The 16,352-nt window shown below is 43.8% G+C and overlaps 1 protein-coding gene across 1 annotated transcript; it reads right to left on the reverse strand.

The window, feature by feature from the left end:
* Positions 1–87: 87 nt before the first annotated feature.
* ift122 (intraflagellar transport 122 homolog (Chlamydomonas)) lies at positions 88–16,202 on the reverse strand. The gene is made up of 29 exons (XM_068744469.1): positions 16,159–16,202; positions 15,515–15,581; positions 15,340–15,424; positions 15,175–15,253; positions 15,021–15,097; positions 14,863–14,929; positions 14,630–14,776; positions 13,923–13,998; positions 12,867–13,058; positions 12,401–12,539; positions 11,711–11,913; positions 10,762–10,899; positions 10,395–10,559; positions 9,712–9,909; positions 9,412–9,552; positions 9,184–9,237; positions 8,582–8,743; positions 7,703–7,869; positions 6,941–7,112; positions 5,783–5,885; positions 4,300–4,440; positions 4,117–4,214; positions 2,910–3,010; positions 1,953–2,118; positions 1,731–1,848; positions 1,514–1,642; positions 846–922; positions 559–723; positions 88–461 (listed from the first exon to the last, which is right to left on the reverse strand). Exons 1-29 carry the CDS (start codon positions 16,200–16,202, stop codon positions 375–377), a joined length of 3,558 nt encoding a protein of 1,185 aa, XP_068600570.1. The 3' UTR covers positions 88–374.
* Between the last annotated feature and the right edge of the window lie 150 nt (positions 16,203–16,352).

Here is a 16,352-nt window from a genome sequence, read left to right on the forward strand (position 1 = left end):
GAGAATCAGCCATCACTAAGAAAACACGGCGCCATGGAAACATTGTTATAATAAACATATTTATTATATTATAAAAACATCATGGTTATACAACACATTCACTATACATTCTAAATAATTCTGTACAACTCCAGTAAACAAGCCTGTAAATATATTTGATGGTTGTCAATGGTAACATTTTACAGTATTTACATTTCCCGTTAAAGTAACGATGTAACCGGCGACACCCCAAGGTAATCAGATTTTAATGATCCAGTTGCACTGATTGGTTGATTCAGAAGTAACTCAAGGAAGAGGAATGTTCTCATTGCATTGTAGATACGCGGAAAAGTGGTAAGAAAATGGCTGGAATATTTGCTGTGGTTTTAGCTGGATCAATTTTGCTCATCGATGGGTCTGCGGCAGTACGGACAGCAGTTGTGTTGAAGCACCAGGAGCTCATAATCCTCACTGTGAAACATCTACCAGGAAACACAAAGGCAGAAGCCAGAATGATCCCAGTGACCAGACACAGCCTCCTCAGTGACGCGCGGGTCTTACGTCGTATATCCTGCATACCTTGAAACAGGTGGGGCACATGGTGAGGCTCACATCGGGCAGCAGGGAGCGGAAGTATTCCCATTTGAGCGGCCTGGGCCAGCGTTTGATCAGGACGTCCCTCCTGCTCATTGAGCGCAGCGCCGAGCAGCTCACCTTGACCGGGACGAAGCTCGAGCCGCCCTGCTGTTTGGACAGATACATGAACACACCCGTATTATAATGCGGATACTCCCCTTTCACCCTCTCCAGCTGGCTCGCTCGGTTGGTGGAATATTAGTGATTCAAGCTCCTCCGTCCTTCCTTACCTCGAAGCTCATTTTGGCTGTAAACGGGTCTTCCTCTGCGTCACTTAAGGCATCGTCTGTCCTGAAAACCTGCAACTCTGATTGGGTGTAATTAAGAACAAACAGCAGAAGCAATGCAAACATCCTGTATGTAACATGTGTTTTATCTTGCATGCTATGAATGTATTTGATAAATGGATAATTACATTGTTTTTTTTAAATAGGAAAAGCTCTTATGACTATTCTAAAAGTGAGAATGTTTAAAATGCCAATCAGTCGGGCCCGTCAGTCACGTCGCGGCTCAGGAAGAATAGAGCAGACCCCGGTGCCCTTGAGTGTCTGTCGGCTAATGCAGGTTAATCCCTGCACGAGGGCTGTGGCTACGGCTCTTGGAGGGTTAGTGTCATTAAGATGAGACAGCAGAGCTTCACTAACCCTATTAGCTCGAGAGCTAAGATGACTTAGCTCTGACAGCTTACCCACCAGCACAGAAATGAGGCCAACGCAGCTTCTTAGAACTGTCATAAGGCAGGGGGGGGGTCACATGCTCCGAGTCCGAGAGATGTGTAATGAGTTAGAGCGAGGATCCAGACTCCTGGGACCAGCACAGTGAGTCCAAATCTCTGACTGTGTGTGTGTGTGTGTGTGCATTTATGCAGAGCTACATTGAACTGGTAACCAGAGGATACCTCCGTTGGCCACGTCGTGCCAGCGTGCATCCTTCTGATCCGTGTGAGGCACTTCTTGGTCAATCAGAGACACAGCATCTTCATCGCTGATGCCCTCCTCCAGGTAGAACTGCACCAGAGGCAATACCTCTGTGTGCAAAGACATGCCGCTGCATCAAAGACCCAAATACTCGCCTCTATGCACACAGAACACACAATCTGTTTGTGTGCCACTGACCATATGATGAGGCCGAGTAGATGAAAGGCTGCCTGCAGTTGATGCACACGCTCCCCTGGTTGTTAAGTAAGGGGTTGTTGGTGGAGCAGCGGTAGCACATCATGCCCTCAATCAGGTCCTGCAGGAAACGCGTGGAAGTTTAAGTATGCATTCCAGAACGCAAGGAAATATTTCAGGACACGTTCCATGTACAAAAACACACATTCAATTCTTAAAACACACCTCGCTGTCATGAAATGGCTTCGCCCGAATGGTGAGGCTCCCCAGCTCTATGGACTCCTGGAAACGGGAGGGAATGTGCATGTCCTGGAGCTTTTCGTAGGAATGCCTGGCCAGTTTATACGCACCCAGTTTGCGACTTTGCTTGGCCAACGTGTACAGGGCGTTACTAATAAACACGTCAACGGAAACTAGCAGAATGGATGCAGGTCAAATATAGCTTCCCTCAGACATTGTTTTCTGTAATTGGATACGGTGGAGTGAAAAAGCATTGGCCCCGCTCCAGATTTATCGTTTTATGCACATCTGTCTGTGTTGAATTTAAAATAGAGGAAAGGGAATTTTTAATTGCAAGTTTTAAATGATGTGTGTGTGGTTTTTGCGTTTAAGTTGAGTTGTGGAGTATTTTGTATTCAAGTGAAGACAGATTGTCAGGCAGGCGGCAGCGAGTGGCACTAACGGCTCGCAGAGTTGCTGTTCCAAACGGCTCCTCGCTGGCACAACTTAACACTACTCCTCTCCTCTCAGCTCCTCTCCAGCTCTTCCCACACGTTCGGTTCGATTCAACAGCTGGAACTGTTGACGACTGCTTATTGTTTAACTTTGTTTAGTGCAGCTTTTCTGTGCACCGTGTAGATTAAAGCGCATTGTTTGGGGTGTACATGTATGTCCATGTCTGCTTAAACTTCAGCAATCAGAGCATTTGTTTAGAGAGTGGCGAATGGGACTCATGCTGGCATTTTCTCCTCCTCCCCATCATCACCTCTTTCTTTGTCTCAGCAGCAGCACGGTTTCCACAGAGGCGCCAGCTCTTCTGTTTCCTCTTTACTTCTAGCTCATATCCACCATTTTATCATTGCCCCTGCCTGTCTCTTTCAGACTTGCATTCTGGTTCTAAGTTTTTTTTTCCCAGCAAGAATTCTTGCTCTGATAGTTCTACTTTGTCAGACAGAAGGATACACTTTAGAAATGCCTGGCGGTACGTCTTTGGTGAGGTTGTTCAGGAGGAATCTGCAGATGTTGAAGAGCGTCTCTGGCATGTGTGAACTAAAAGGTTCATCCTGGAGATACAAATACAAGATGGAATGAGGAAGGATTCATTCTGATGCGAGACAAATCCGTGCTAGTAAGTTGAACATTTAGTCGTTTTTTTTTTTACTCCCTCTCATGTTGTATTGCTTTTCTAACTTGGACTAAAAGCAATTTTCCCTTTTGCAATGCCTCCACTCATACATGTCAACCTCATCACCCATGAGAAATGCATTTAAATTTCTCAGAAAAACATCCCATGCAGAAAACTCATAACCTAAAAAAAGATTTATTTTTTGCATGCTAAACGACACCCAGTTTCAACCCTGGCTCACATGAGCAGGAACGACCGCTGCCACCACCAGACCACCAACAGCTTCATACCCCAAAGCTTGATAGCTACAATCGATAGTGCCTGCCCGTGAGATCTGAAGTGAGATAGAGAGATTTCCTGCTCTGGTCTGGATCATAGCGGAGTCTCAATAATGTGGCGGGGGGGGGGGGTTGACCGCTACCGAGCAGAAAGCTAAAACAACAAACACAGGACGCTGACACAGGCCAGGTCACCCATACTCCTCTCACAAGCACAGCAAGCTTGTATTTAAGTAGGTTAGAGCTGGGGGGCCAACATCAGAAAGCGTGTTACCATGGCAATAGGGGTCTAACCCTAAGAATGTAAATCGTTCTGATTGCCCCTTAGAGGGCTTTTTTTTTTTAATCAGTATTATAGCCTCGACCTGAATGAGACACCCTCGACTCAGTTCACTGAGATAAGTTCTGTCGAAGGACGCAGATTCGCCTACTGGCGACCAGAACGACTCTGTTTGTCCTGGTGTGGAAGGATAAGGTGAATCTCAAAATGGCCCCAACACAGCATGGGCGAAAATTCATTTCATTCTGTCCAGTGGTTTCTGAGCCGTGGATAGATCGTGGGTCGGGAAGAGGCATATGGCGGGATGCACGCACACAGGTAACTCTATACGCCCCTGTTGGCGGGACACAAAAAAGTGTTTCCTGAACATGTGTTTATATTCAAACCAAATCCATATGGCGGCATCGTTTCTATGGCGTTGACTCTGATAGCCAATCACGTGGCTTGATGGTCTCTTAAGCCCTTCAGACAGCAGCCTTTTCTCACCGTGTAGCGCTGAATGGAGCGATAGACGTGGTAGAGCTCAGCGAGGTGTTGAAAACGCTCAAACTTGATCAGCATTTCGTCCATCTGGCCTTCACTTTCTGATTCGGAGAAACAGATGCAGCAAAGCTTCAGCGAGGATCGACAAAAGCAACGAGCTGGTGCAAAAAACGATGGGCCTCCCACCTCTGGCTATATCCAGACACTGCATAGACAGCATCCAGTAGTAGTACCCCGCATCGTCGAACCTGTTCTCTACTGCTGCATTGTGGGTAAGCTGCTCCAGGACTTTCACGGCTTCCTTCTGTTGCCCTGCTCTGTGAAACGCTAAAGAGCGAAAGAAAGACAATTATATCAAAGGATTACTATGTGCTCTTTAAAAAACGGTTTTACTTTGAGGCAATACTGGATTTCAAGAATCCAAGGCATCTGTTCCACTAAAATATCACTGAATTTTAAATTATCTCACAATCCCACACTAAGTAAGGACTATTACTCTTATTATTAATTTCTCTAAAGGGAGTTTCAGTAAGAGAGGCTACAAAACCAATTACCTGTGGTTATTAAAGTTTACAGTCACATTACTTTTGGAAAAAGTCTCTTTTTTTTTTACTTGTAAAGAGTAACATGGGTCTTTTCCCAAACATGGCGGTTGTTCCTGGACAGTTTGGTCATAAACATGAGCTTTAAGGAGGCGACCCCGCCAATGACCCTACACCCTCAATCCCAGCGGGGGGGGGGGTACATACTAATGGTAAATAATGCATCAGTCCATCTGACGGGATAAAAATCACAAATATCTGGGTTGGTCGAGGTCTGTTCTGAGCACCAACCCCCCCCCCAACAGAGCCATGAAACACAAGCTGACACAGATGTTGAACAAAGCAGGGGTCGTTGTCTTGAGTTCCTTAAAAACAAAACAGTACTTAATTTCACTAGTAAGAATTCATGCAAACATGCAAGCGCACTAAAGGACTCCTTTGAAAAATGACTAAAATGGTCAAATAGCTGTTGGTGATGGTGAAAATGCCGCCGACCAGCCAGAAACTTGTCGTCGATGATTAGAGGTCCAGAAACTCATTTAGCTCAACTTTGTAGCGGCCCACTTCAGTCTGATGCTAATCAGTTGTACAACGCTCACAGAGCAATGGCCAGAATCATGCCTTTACAATCATTGGTAACTTAATGCCGCGGCTGACTTAAATACGCACGATCAGCAAAACGCACGATCATTTGCGAGCTTCAGTACAATCAGGGCCGTTCAGTCGTGTCGACACAGGCAGTGGAGGATTTTGTAGGAGAGGAAATACGCCTGCTGAGATCATAATTATAAATCTATGAGCTGATTATAACTATGGTTACAGTTGTAATCATCATCAGAGCTGCTTGTAGTAGAGGTGATTACAGGCAAGCATGCATGTCTTTCGGTTAACAGGCAGCCCGGTTCTGTTTAGCTCCGCTCCAACAAAGAGGATCATGTTTTACAGCGGATACACAGAATCTAGGAGGTGAAAAATGTCTGCGTCCAGAACTGGCTAGGCTTTATCACTTCCATATGTAAACATTGGCTGTGAGTGTATTTCTATATTGGATTATGTCATTCTGAAAACGTATATTTCACGGGCACAATCATTGTGAAGGTCGCCTCGAGTGGAGATGCCAAGCTCACCTTTTTGTGCCTCTTCAAATCGGTCATTCTCAGCCAGCCAGCGGGCGTAAGGCACGAAGACTTCATTTTTGAACTGGGGTTGCTTCTCCGCTAATGAAAAGGCCTGAAAAAAAAAAGGACCAGATGACACGCAGGAACCGAGCGAAGAAGACAGATGTCTGACGTGATTGTGATCTACGATACTTAGAGCTGGACTGCAGCTCAGTTCCCACATGACTCAGAGAAACACATTACAGCTGCCGTATAATGAATTAACTGAGAACAAATAAAGTATTTGAGCAAAAATAATTTCACACTCAACTACGACAGCAGATCTACATTCTGACATTTAAACTCGTTAAAGTTTCTGGTGCTCTGCAGACACATTATTGCCTAAAATATAGACTGATTAATTGAAATGCCATGTAGCAAACCTGAGCCAAAAAACAAAAACCCGTCACGCCACACAATAGAAGAGAACAAGTGAGGGTGTCCCATGCCTGAGAACACTAAGCCATGTAATAAATAAATAAAATTACAGAGTAGGGGGTGCAAAATGTCCCGTCATGGTACCCCCCCCCCCAGTGATTTCTCCGATGATCAAATAAATATTCAGTCTTGCAAAACACGGCAACAGAACCACGTGATCAGGATCTGATATTCTGTTTTTGGATGTTCTGTTCCAGAATGCAAATCTCTGCAACGCCTTTCACTCGATTAAGGCCCGCGGATGTGTTAAACAAACCCAATGATTTCTTCTTGTCTAAGCTCCATGATCCACCCTGGATGGAGACATTTGATTGGAAGAAGAGTCGAGCTTTAAGCCGATAGTGGGAATTTTCATGATTCCCATTCTCTCGCAAACCGAAGGAATCCAAAGCTGAATGATGAGCTCTGAAGCTCACGTGTAGTTTAGGTTGGTCAGGACGTAATTACATTTTAACACAAATACTAGTTCAACAGCATACCTCTCTGGAGATGCGTGCAAAAATCGAAGCAAGCTGCGTACATTTGGTGTTTTACGATATTGCTTTCTGAGTAGCACAGCAGTTTATTTAGCACATTCCTATGTGGCAAACATGATATTTATGTGATTGTCTCAGGACGCTATATATATATATAATATATATAGCGTGTGTACTGTGATGAGCTGAGCAGGTGTGTTTTAGTGTGTCAGACCTCTTCCCAGTGCTGGGTTTCCACATGCAGCTGCACCAGAGCCTGCAAGTCTCCCATCTTGGAGTAGGTCTCTGAGGCATAGCCGTGGTGCTTCAGCTTCGTAAAGTAGAACGCACACTTCTCCAGCGGCTCGCGCTCTGCCTTGTCCAACTTGTGAGCAATATCGATCAGCCTGGGACGGGAGGGGAGAGGAATGAGTGCCCAGGGAAGAATAACGTAGATATGCCCTCACGCGGCACCCTGATCACATTAGGCTCACGATGACCCCGAAAACATGAAAGATTCAGGGTCACCGGCTGAATCTAATCAGCTGCAGTGATTGTTGGGCTGCCTAACTGGTAGATCTCGAACCATAGGAGGCTTACAATATGCAGACAGTAGGACTGACAGAGGCAGTGGGGAGCACCAGTATGACCACTAGACACTGGCTTGTTGCTTTGCCCTGTTTTCAACAGCACAGATTCCCACTCTGCTTGTTTGACTTGCAGCAATTGGACATTCCATGAATTCTTTCTTCTGAATATTTACTAATGCAATTAAGTATTGTGACCAGTGTGATTTGAACACAGCATTGAACACATTAGCGACAAGCATCCCTTGCTCACCTTTCATTAATGTGTAATTATTGTTTACCGCAGATGAAGAACAGAAACTTTATATTTGGCCCATACTGCTGAATTTCACTGCAGTTTTATAAATGTTAAACAGAAATATCTTAAGGACAGCTGATACCACTTGTTTCATAGAGTGATTGGCACGTACATGTCTGCCCAGCCGTGTTCCCCTATTATATCTATGGCCTTGAGGTGTTCTCCTGCTGACAGGTACATTTCCGCTGCTGCCCGGGGCTCCTTGGTGCTCTTAGCCCAGTCTGCCTGCTTGGTCATCAGGATCCGGGAGCTCTTAGGGTCCGTCGTTGTGACGAAATCCTGACAGAATGACACACAGTTTAAAATGTGCTAAAATACAGGTGGTCATTTTTCCGACTAGATTCTAACACTAGTCTGCACGACAGCAAGCTATTATCCACCTCAGACAGTCTGAATCATGCGGTTCGAGACAGGAGGAAGCCAAACAGCAGGCTTCTGGAGGGCCTTTCCCGCCAGCGTCCATCCTACCGAAAACAAACCGCCTATAGGACCAGATGGTCACACAGCCGCATAAATATACAACAGCCACATCAAACACACGATCTAAGCAAGTCACGACTCTGTTATCTGCTCCAATGAGAAAGTAATGCTGATGATCAAAGTGTCTCACCACATGCAAGCATAATAAAGCATGAATTTGTCTCAACCCTTCCTGACCTCCTCGTCCAAGTATTCATTTAAAAGCAGATGCTCGTTTTATTTCTCTCCGTTTGCGCTTCATTTTCAGCAGCATCTATGTGTGTAAGTTGTTGCCCAGGAATATGTGTGGACTGATCAGATGATATATGAGGAGATGAAAGACAGGTGGTGAAGGGGGGCCCCAACTTGGCATGAGTGCACATGATGAAGAAAAACACATGTTCTACACCCCTAAAACATACAAGACTTTCCACGTTGTTCTGTCAGTATTGACACAAAGCTATATTTTACTGTTTACAGTTTGATACAAAGCTATGTTTTACTTGCGCACACGTGTTTTTGCTTCAATCACCTTGGCGTACTCAAACATGCGCAGGTCAGTGTACATGCTCAGGGCTCCGGATTCATGGCTGGTCCGTTTGTAAAGCTTGGCTGCCTCGTGGAATTTCCCCTGGTAGGCGCAGACATCTGCCAGGAACAAGTCATTGTTGCTTTCACCCCGCTTCTTCCTCTCCTGCAAATCAGTCAACATAAACACTGGCATGTGATCAAAAGTACTAAAACAAAAAAACACTCACATGCATGGGCATTCGCTAATAGGTAGAACGTACCAAAAACTATTGCGTTCCAAAAAGTCATTTATTTTTAGGATACAACACTTACGACATCCATCGTTAAAAAAATAAAAATCAGAGACATGAACAAATATTATATTATTTTAGTTTCAATGCGCATTAGCCCTGCGTTGCACTGGCGATGTGTCCAGAGTGTGCCCAGCCTCTCACCCGTAGACAGCTGGGATAGGCTCCAGCAACACCAGTAAGTAACCCGCAAGAAAGCATCATTTAAATGTATGTCGAAGTGAAAGTAAAAATGGTGAGTGGCCCAGTCTCCTGGTGTTGGCAGCAAAAAGAAAGCTACACAATACAGATGGATGTTGTGAGGCGGCGTTACCTCAATGCTATTGATGAGCTCCAGGTAGCGTAGGTCTCGGATTCTAATGAAGGCCTGGAAATGGGAAAAGATGAGAAATGATTTTCATGGCGGCTCATCAGTAACTTAAGTTTCATTAAAATGTTATTTTATGATATAATGAAGGCAGTGTTGCTGATGCTGATACTGCTGTGTTTTTCAAATGATTCTGTCAAGCTGAAAGTGGTAAAATGTGTCGATGATACTGGCCTTCTTGGCGGTGTCAAAGTCAAGCCCCTCCAGGGCCTCTGTGGCTAAATCCCTCCAGTCGCTGTCTGTCACACCGAGACAGGCGATCTGATAGGCTTCCTTAAACATCTTCTTCTCCAGGTACTGGTACATGGGTGCCGACTGGGAAAAACAGAAAACAAACAGTCAGATTACAATTCTTATTAACGGATAGAAAACCATTCAATCTACATTTTTCTTTTTTAAGACATCAAGCTTTCACAACGGTAAATCATAATTTCTCTATTACAACCACACAGACAGAAGAGCGTTATTCCCTACCTGTGGAACCTCCACGGCAGACATGGAGTAAACGTGCAGGCAGAAGATCTTTGAACCGTTGTAGCCCACCACGAAGCCTTGCATCTTCTGCTGGTGTACAGGAAAACTGCTAGCCTTGATGTTAAGATAGCCGTTGCCAGAGAAGCACAACATTTCCTCACACTGTGTGTTCCAGGCCACACTGTTAGCGTTAGGCTCCTGCAGGGAATAAAAATAGGGGAAATCTGCGAAGTAGTTATCTTATTTTTTTTTACAATTATTATGTTTTATGGCTGTAAACCTTTTACCACACACGTTATACGTTAAAGCCAAAAGGACTCCACCCCTGCGCCCTCTAATTGGCTCTTGATTTCTTGAATGCTATTGGAGCTGTCAGTCAAATCCCTCAACCCGACACGTGAGAGGACAGATGTTTGGTAAGTAACAGCGTTAAAACAAGGCATCCGGGGAGGAGGGGCGGTGTGTGTGTGTGCGGGTGCTGCTGAGGGGAGGGGGGGAGAGACACATCTCACAACAACTGTAAAAAAAAAACATGCAGAATTGCATTAAAAAAATCCGCGAAAGAGCGAGGTCGCGGTAGATGAACCGCATTATATTGAGGGACCACCGTGTTTGATCCCATGGTACATCTGCTATGTATTTTAAACTCTGTCGAGTCAGTTTGCTCCATTTTACACACTGACCTGAAACAGCAGTTCTTTGCTGTTGATGTCATAGACCTGGAGGGTGTTGTGCTCATCCACTACAGCCAGCTTATTGCGGGAGGCGCTCATGTCCAGGCAGCGCACTGATGTGCATAGCTTCAGCAGCGTGATGGGAAACTGGTTGTCTACAAATATCTTCAGAATCTAAATCAGAAAAACAATGAGCAGTAGAAAGACGTTAACATAGAGAAACGGCACTGATTACACCAAGCGGCAGTAAATGCAGTCACACTCTCACACAGATTAATCTTGTGTTCCAGTAGAGAGTCGTTTGCTTTGTGTCCATTGGTGACATTTCTATGGTTACTTTAGGTAGGACTGTAGTGTATGTTTTCCAGATACTCACCGCTCCATTCTTTAACCCTACCAGCAGGCCCTCTCTGCCCGGCGAACCCCCGATCACTTTGATGTAGCGAATTAGAGACTCCATCACCCATTCTTTTTCCCTGACACTGGTGAAGGCCATGCACTGCAGCCTCTTCTCCTGCACAAGAGCAGAGAGGAGGAAAGTGTTATTGTCATTTACAAATAACAAAATGATTTCCTTATAATCTAATCATTTAATGACAGTAAAAATAATCACAAATGTCTGACATCGCTCTTCTGAAGACTGCAAAAGTGTGGCTCATCATCAGAAAGAAGGCTTCGATTTGACAGGCATACATGAAGGATACAAGCACAGCCCATTCATGAGGTTTAAAAGCTGTCTGAGGCATGAAACATGAGCACGCATTCAAGAGAGTTCTGAAGCACTGCTGTCACACAGACAGATTTAAAGGAAAATAAGCTCGGTGTTATGGCTGCACCTCCCTACCAGCGTCTGTCAAACGCATAGAGACAAGAAGCAGAGAGGTCCCCGGTGGGACACCCACTGGTTCAACAGACTTTGGTTTTTTTCCTCTTCACTCAACTGTCTCGCTTTATCCGGAGCGCTGAGAAGGGGAGAGACAGCGTGCAGGGGACATGCTCAACCGAAGCCTTTAGCAAACTAGGCATGAACATCCAAGAAACCAGTGATTTCATGATATGATCCTTTTTCTCAAGGCCATGCGGGCTTGTAAGGAGTAGTAACATCCCAAATCACTTGGCTTCAATTAGATAAAAGCAAAATACCTCTTGCATAATCTGTCAAGTCTGCATTAGTGCAATTTACAAAGAAAAAGGAGCATCAGAGGAGGTCAGTACAATTTAGTTTGAGCGGCATAACTGATAGAAAACAGTTTGCCTCATCATGTGAGGAAAATCACAGAGCAAAAGGTATTTTAATTTGGTTATGGAAATCTATTTCCTCTGACCTGGCAAAGGATGATATGTCTGGAGCACACAACCAGCAAATTGCATTCAAACTTCCTGCAAAGTTTCTCCTTGACACGGTAGTGCATGTCTGATGAGTCATCTGAATCAAGCTCATAAATGAGGATCTTCTCAGGCAGCTGGATTGCGAGACGATTTCTATAGATGGCGATCTTCTTCACCAGCTCGCGACACTTGATTCTCACTGGGGACAGAAGGAAATGAAGGCAAAGCGGGGACATGTTAGGAGGGTGGGGACAGTTGAATTATCTGAGCCAGCGCATCCTGTTGAATGAGTCTTATCAGGGCTTATTGTTACAATCTCAGCTGTGCCGGGATGCTGCACTTCCCTGTGTGTACATTGTTTTTAATGTTTTCATTAAAATGGGCTGACACTGCTTTATTAAAACAAATCCTTATATTACATTTCAAAAGAGGTATCATCATTTGAAAAACAGCTTGAAATTATGAAATAGCAGTTGGATGAAAATAAAAATATATATATAACAAGATGATATTAAAGCTTTTAATAATGGTTTAAGTTTAGTTTAGAAAATGCTGGACATGCTGCACTGTGTGTGCAACGTGCTGCAAGACACGTATAACTTACCATGGAATAGACGGGAAGGTATCACAATACAATAGATCCTCTATTATAAACCCAGTATTATGTGGATGAAAGGACAGTACACCTTTTTGTTCTGTGATGAGGTGCTGGACGATGACATCAGTCATGCTGTCTCTATAAGCATAGCGATCCTTGTAGAGGCCATGAACTGTACTGAAGATAAGTTGGTAGCAGGCGAGGGTCCCATCCTGGCAGCCCAACACCTAGATAAGAGATAATAATGGAACAGTACATTCTATTAACACCTCTAAGAAAAGACTGGGAGTGGGAAAGCGTTCCTGTTGTTGAAGCATCCACACAGGAAACCTGAGAGACTATCAGCAACCAATTTGCTCTTGCGTGCCTCATCACATTCAGTCAGATGTGGTGGCTGCTAAGGTGTTACTGGAAAATAATATGACTTGTTTAGCTGAAGAAACAACATTCTAGCAAATCAAGAAAAGGTAAGAAATGCAGACTTCATTTCTTCTCAATCTGATGCACCAGTGACGAATTCTTTATTCCCATAACTTTGCCAGACGTGGACCCACCACAAAGTTGGAGTCGGGCTTAACTCGGCACGTCCACACCCATGCGTTCTGCTCTCCAATGGTGCCCAGCCGCACCCCGTCTTTAGTGTAGAGAGAGGCCTGTTTATCAGAGCCCCCCATGACTATGTACTCGCCCTTCGAGAAGTAGCTGACGCAACACGGGTCATAAGTCAGATTCCTGTCTTTTCCAATCTGAAAGGGAAAAAGAGAAGGTCTGGTATTAAACTGAGATGAAACACATCTTTCTCACACTGTCTATTGCCCAGGTGTCCGGGCAAATACATCCCACTGTCTGAGCAGACACACATAAAGGCCACATACATTCGGCCATGCCTTTCAATGTTTGATGAAAAGACCCCGCAAGACTGGAAGTATTATCCTGCTTTAAAAAGCCTCTATTGTGTCTGAGTTCACAGTCTATTTGAACAGCATCATATTAGCTCCCCAACTCCGAGCATCTGTTTCGCTTCTCTCTGGTAAAAAAAAAAAGCTCTCTTTCATTAAGAACAACTCCTGGTGTTGTAATCAAAACAGAATGTTCATTTAAATAGATCAATAGGCTGATGACAATGTGTGAGCCTAAGGCATGAATGCAAACTTATGAACAGTGCGTATCTGTCCATAATTGCGATATTGCCTTCAGGGGATTGAGGAGGAAGGAGGGACAGTGAAGGGGGGGGGGGGACCATTAAAGCATAGCAGGATCACTTCCAGTGTACTGTTATGGTTTCAATAGTCCTTGACAGACTGATTGCAGCAGGAAACAGACGTCTTAAACCCAGAAAAATGTTTCCAGTACCAAATATTTTGAAGTGATAGGCAGCCTCAAATATTCTTGTTTTTTTTGCCATAGATATGAAATAGTGTTCCTTCCAAATAATGTCTTGCCCTTTTAAACGCTTTGTGGTAGAAGTTTGCTTTATTGGAGCATATCGCAACTGTGTACTGTGTATGTGTTGTGTATACATATCCGAATTATCATGCTTGTTTTATTTAGGTATACCGTTTGGCGAGTCAGGATTCAGGAGTTTAACTTCATAGACCTGCGGTAGTCACCTGTTTTCCACTGAGCTGATAGAAGGACAGCTTCTGACTCCAGTCTGCCACAGCTAGAATGTCATTGTGTTCATCTCTGTGGAAAGACATCAAAAATAGCTTGAGCTTCTCGGTTACCGTGCGGCACTGACGGGGCTTTGGTTGCTTCTGTATTGATGACGTTATCATTTTACCCTATGAACAGAAAGCTTCTACCTTCACTATGTGTTTTGTACTCAACGAATTGAAATACACATAAGTCAGCGCATGGGAAACTTTTTTTTCCTATTGAAATACATACAGTATAAGCCCTGGACTGTGAAGGATTAGATGAGCAAGACACTGACTATAAGCAGCTCCAGAGGAACAACTTCCTGGCAACCTCACTCTCTGACCTCCCAATGGTTCCAAACGATACGATAATATATATGCTGCGTGTTACTATCGCGTCTCATTACTGACTTATTTTTCTTCCAAATTTCCAATCGTTCTGTTGCTTTCTCTAAAATATAGTGTTGTAGTCTTTGACAGTGGCTAGAATGCATTAAAGCATGCAGGCTGCTGCTCTGAACCTTCTTAATCTTAAATTGTACTATAACTATTCCACCATATTGTGTATGACCACTGCCACCTGTTGGCCATAGACATGAAATTCTCTTAAAATGCATTGTACTGTCATTTGCATGTTATTTAGAAATCCTACGCTGAAATATTAAGAAGAGACTCACTTTGAAGGGTTCCAGGCAATGGACCAGATAGGAGAGGAGGAGCCTCCTGGACGCTCTATCTTGACCTTCTCCTCCCCGCTCTTGTTCCGAATGCTCACCACTCCATTCATCATGCCGAGGGCGAGGTACTGGCCGTCGTTCGTCCATCTGTCATCAAATTAAAGCCTTCTACTTCTAATATGTAACAATAAAATAAACCAATGTTGTGCACACAAACGACATATTTCACTTACCCACAACATGTTATTTTGCTGCTAACTTTATGTTTATTCACAGACTTTTGCTCGGGAGACCACAAACCTACAAATATTAAAAGGTATGCAAGTCATGAAATTGACCGGTAATATATTTATATATTTTTTAAATAGATAGGTTTATGATGTGCACTCACCAAAGTCCCCAGAAGAGCATGACGCCAGTTGGTGAGTTACAGGGTTGTAAGCAATGCACTGGATAGAGTCATTGTGGCTACAGAAAAGAAAAAGGAGACTGAGGTGTAAACACAGTAAAGGTTACCTAAAGTAACAAGCAATGATGACACTTACGTGTATTTTAAAATACCCTCCAATTTAGATGTCCAGATGATGATGCTTTTGTCTGCGGATCCTGAGGCAAACCTTTTACCTACAGCAGAATGCAGCAGTTAGTAAGATAGCAATGATGACTGATGCAGTCAAATGTACCATAAAAATTGAGATAAAGTTTAGTACCATCTTTAGCATAGGCTACACAATAAACAATGTCTTTATGTCCTTTTAAAGGCTGAATAAGAGTTCCATCTGCAGTGTCATGGACCTGCAACAAAAAAGCAACACATCAAATCTAAATATCATGCACGTGTTCTTTAGATGTTGGCTTTGGGCAAATAAAGCAGGAAAGTCGTACCAGGACACGAAGCCCAGCAGCAATGATGAGTTGGCTGCCATCCGGCTTGAAGGCAAGATCATAAATACTGTAGAAGAGAATAATGGTGGGCGTTTAGTCAATGAATTGAGCCGCTGATCAGTCGTTCATCATGAAAGTCATTTTATTAAGGAGAGATGCCAAACATCAATTGGCTTTAGTTTCTCAGTTTTGAGGATTTACTCTTTGAATATATTTGGATTTTAGACAAATTACTGCGCTAAACCACATTACGAGGACCCATTATACAATATATAATATATATATACATATATAATTAAGCATTCTATTTTAAATAACTAAATACAGTAGATATTACAAGCAATGATGCTCAGCATCAATCAAGACATTTACGACACAGCTAACATAACATTAGCATTACATCCGATCTCGTGTTATATCGTGCGACAAAGGAAGGATATCCTGCTTCACTATTGATAACACTTCACTACTGATAGGGCAAACATGTTGTGTTATATCTTACAGAGGAGAACTATACAACAACAGCTATTTATGAATGATAAAGGAGTCGCGCTGCTATTGCTAGCGTAGCTAGCAAACACGAGTTTACATAGCAACCGTCGTTGCTAACCACGAAGTAGCCAATGTGACATTTGAACTCTCACCACTGTTCACGGATTGCTTCCTTCCACGCTAAAACGGCTCTCATTTCCGCGTTTTAAAAGCGAACGGAACCGACAGGCTTTTATCGAGAGTTTGTAACTTGTTATTGTTTATTCGGTCTGGTTTACACACCGACTCACGACTCGCTCCTACTGCGCGCGCAGACACGGAAGTGTCCTCTACTTCCTGCTTGTCG

This window comes from Brachionichthys hirsutus, chromosome 2, assembly GCF_040956055.1.
Source record: "Brachionichthys hirsutus isolate HB-005 chromosome 2, CSIRO-AGI_Bhir_v1, whole genome shotgun sequence".
In the NCBI taxonomy this organism is placed as follows: domain Eukaryota; kingdom Metazoa; phylum Chordata; class Actinopteri; order Lophiiformes; family Brachionichthyidae; genus Brachionichthys; species Brachionichthys hirsutus.

What these genes read in the sequence shown, in the direction of transcription:
- ift122 (XM_068744469.1), bottom strand. Translation starts at nt 16,202, where the DNA reads ATGAGAGCCGTTTTAGCGTGGAAGGAAGCAATCCGTGAACAGTG. An exon ending in GAAGCAATCCGTGAACAGTG is followed by an intron (nt 15,582 to 16,158) that starts GTGAGAGTTCAA and finishes TCTCTTCTACAG; the next exon opens with TATTTATGATCTTGCCTTCA. An exon ending in AGCTCATCAATAGCATTGAG is followed by an intron (nt 8,744 to 9,183) that starts GTAACGCCGCCT and finishes ACTGATTTGCAG; the next exon opens with GAGAGGAAGAAGCGGGGTGA.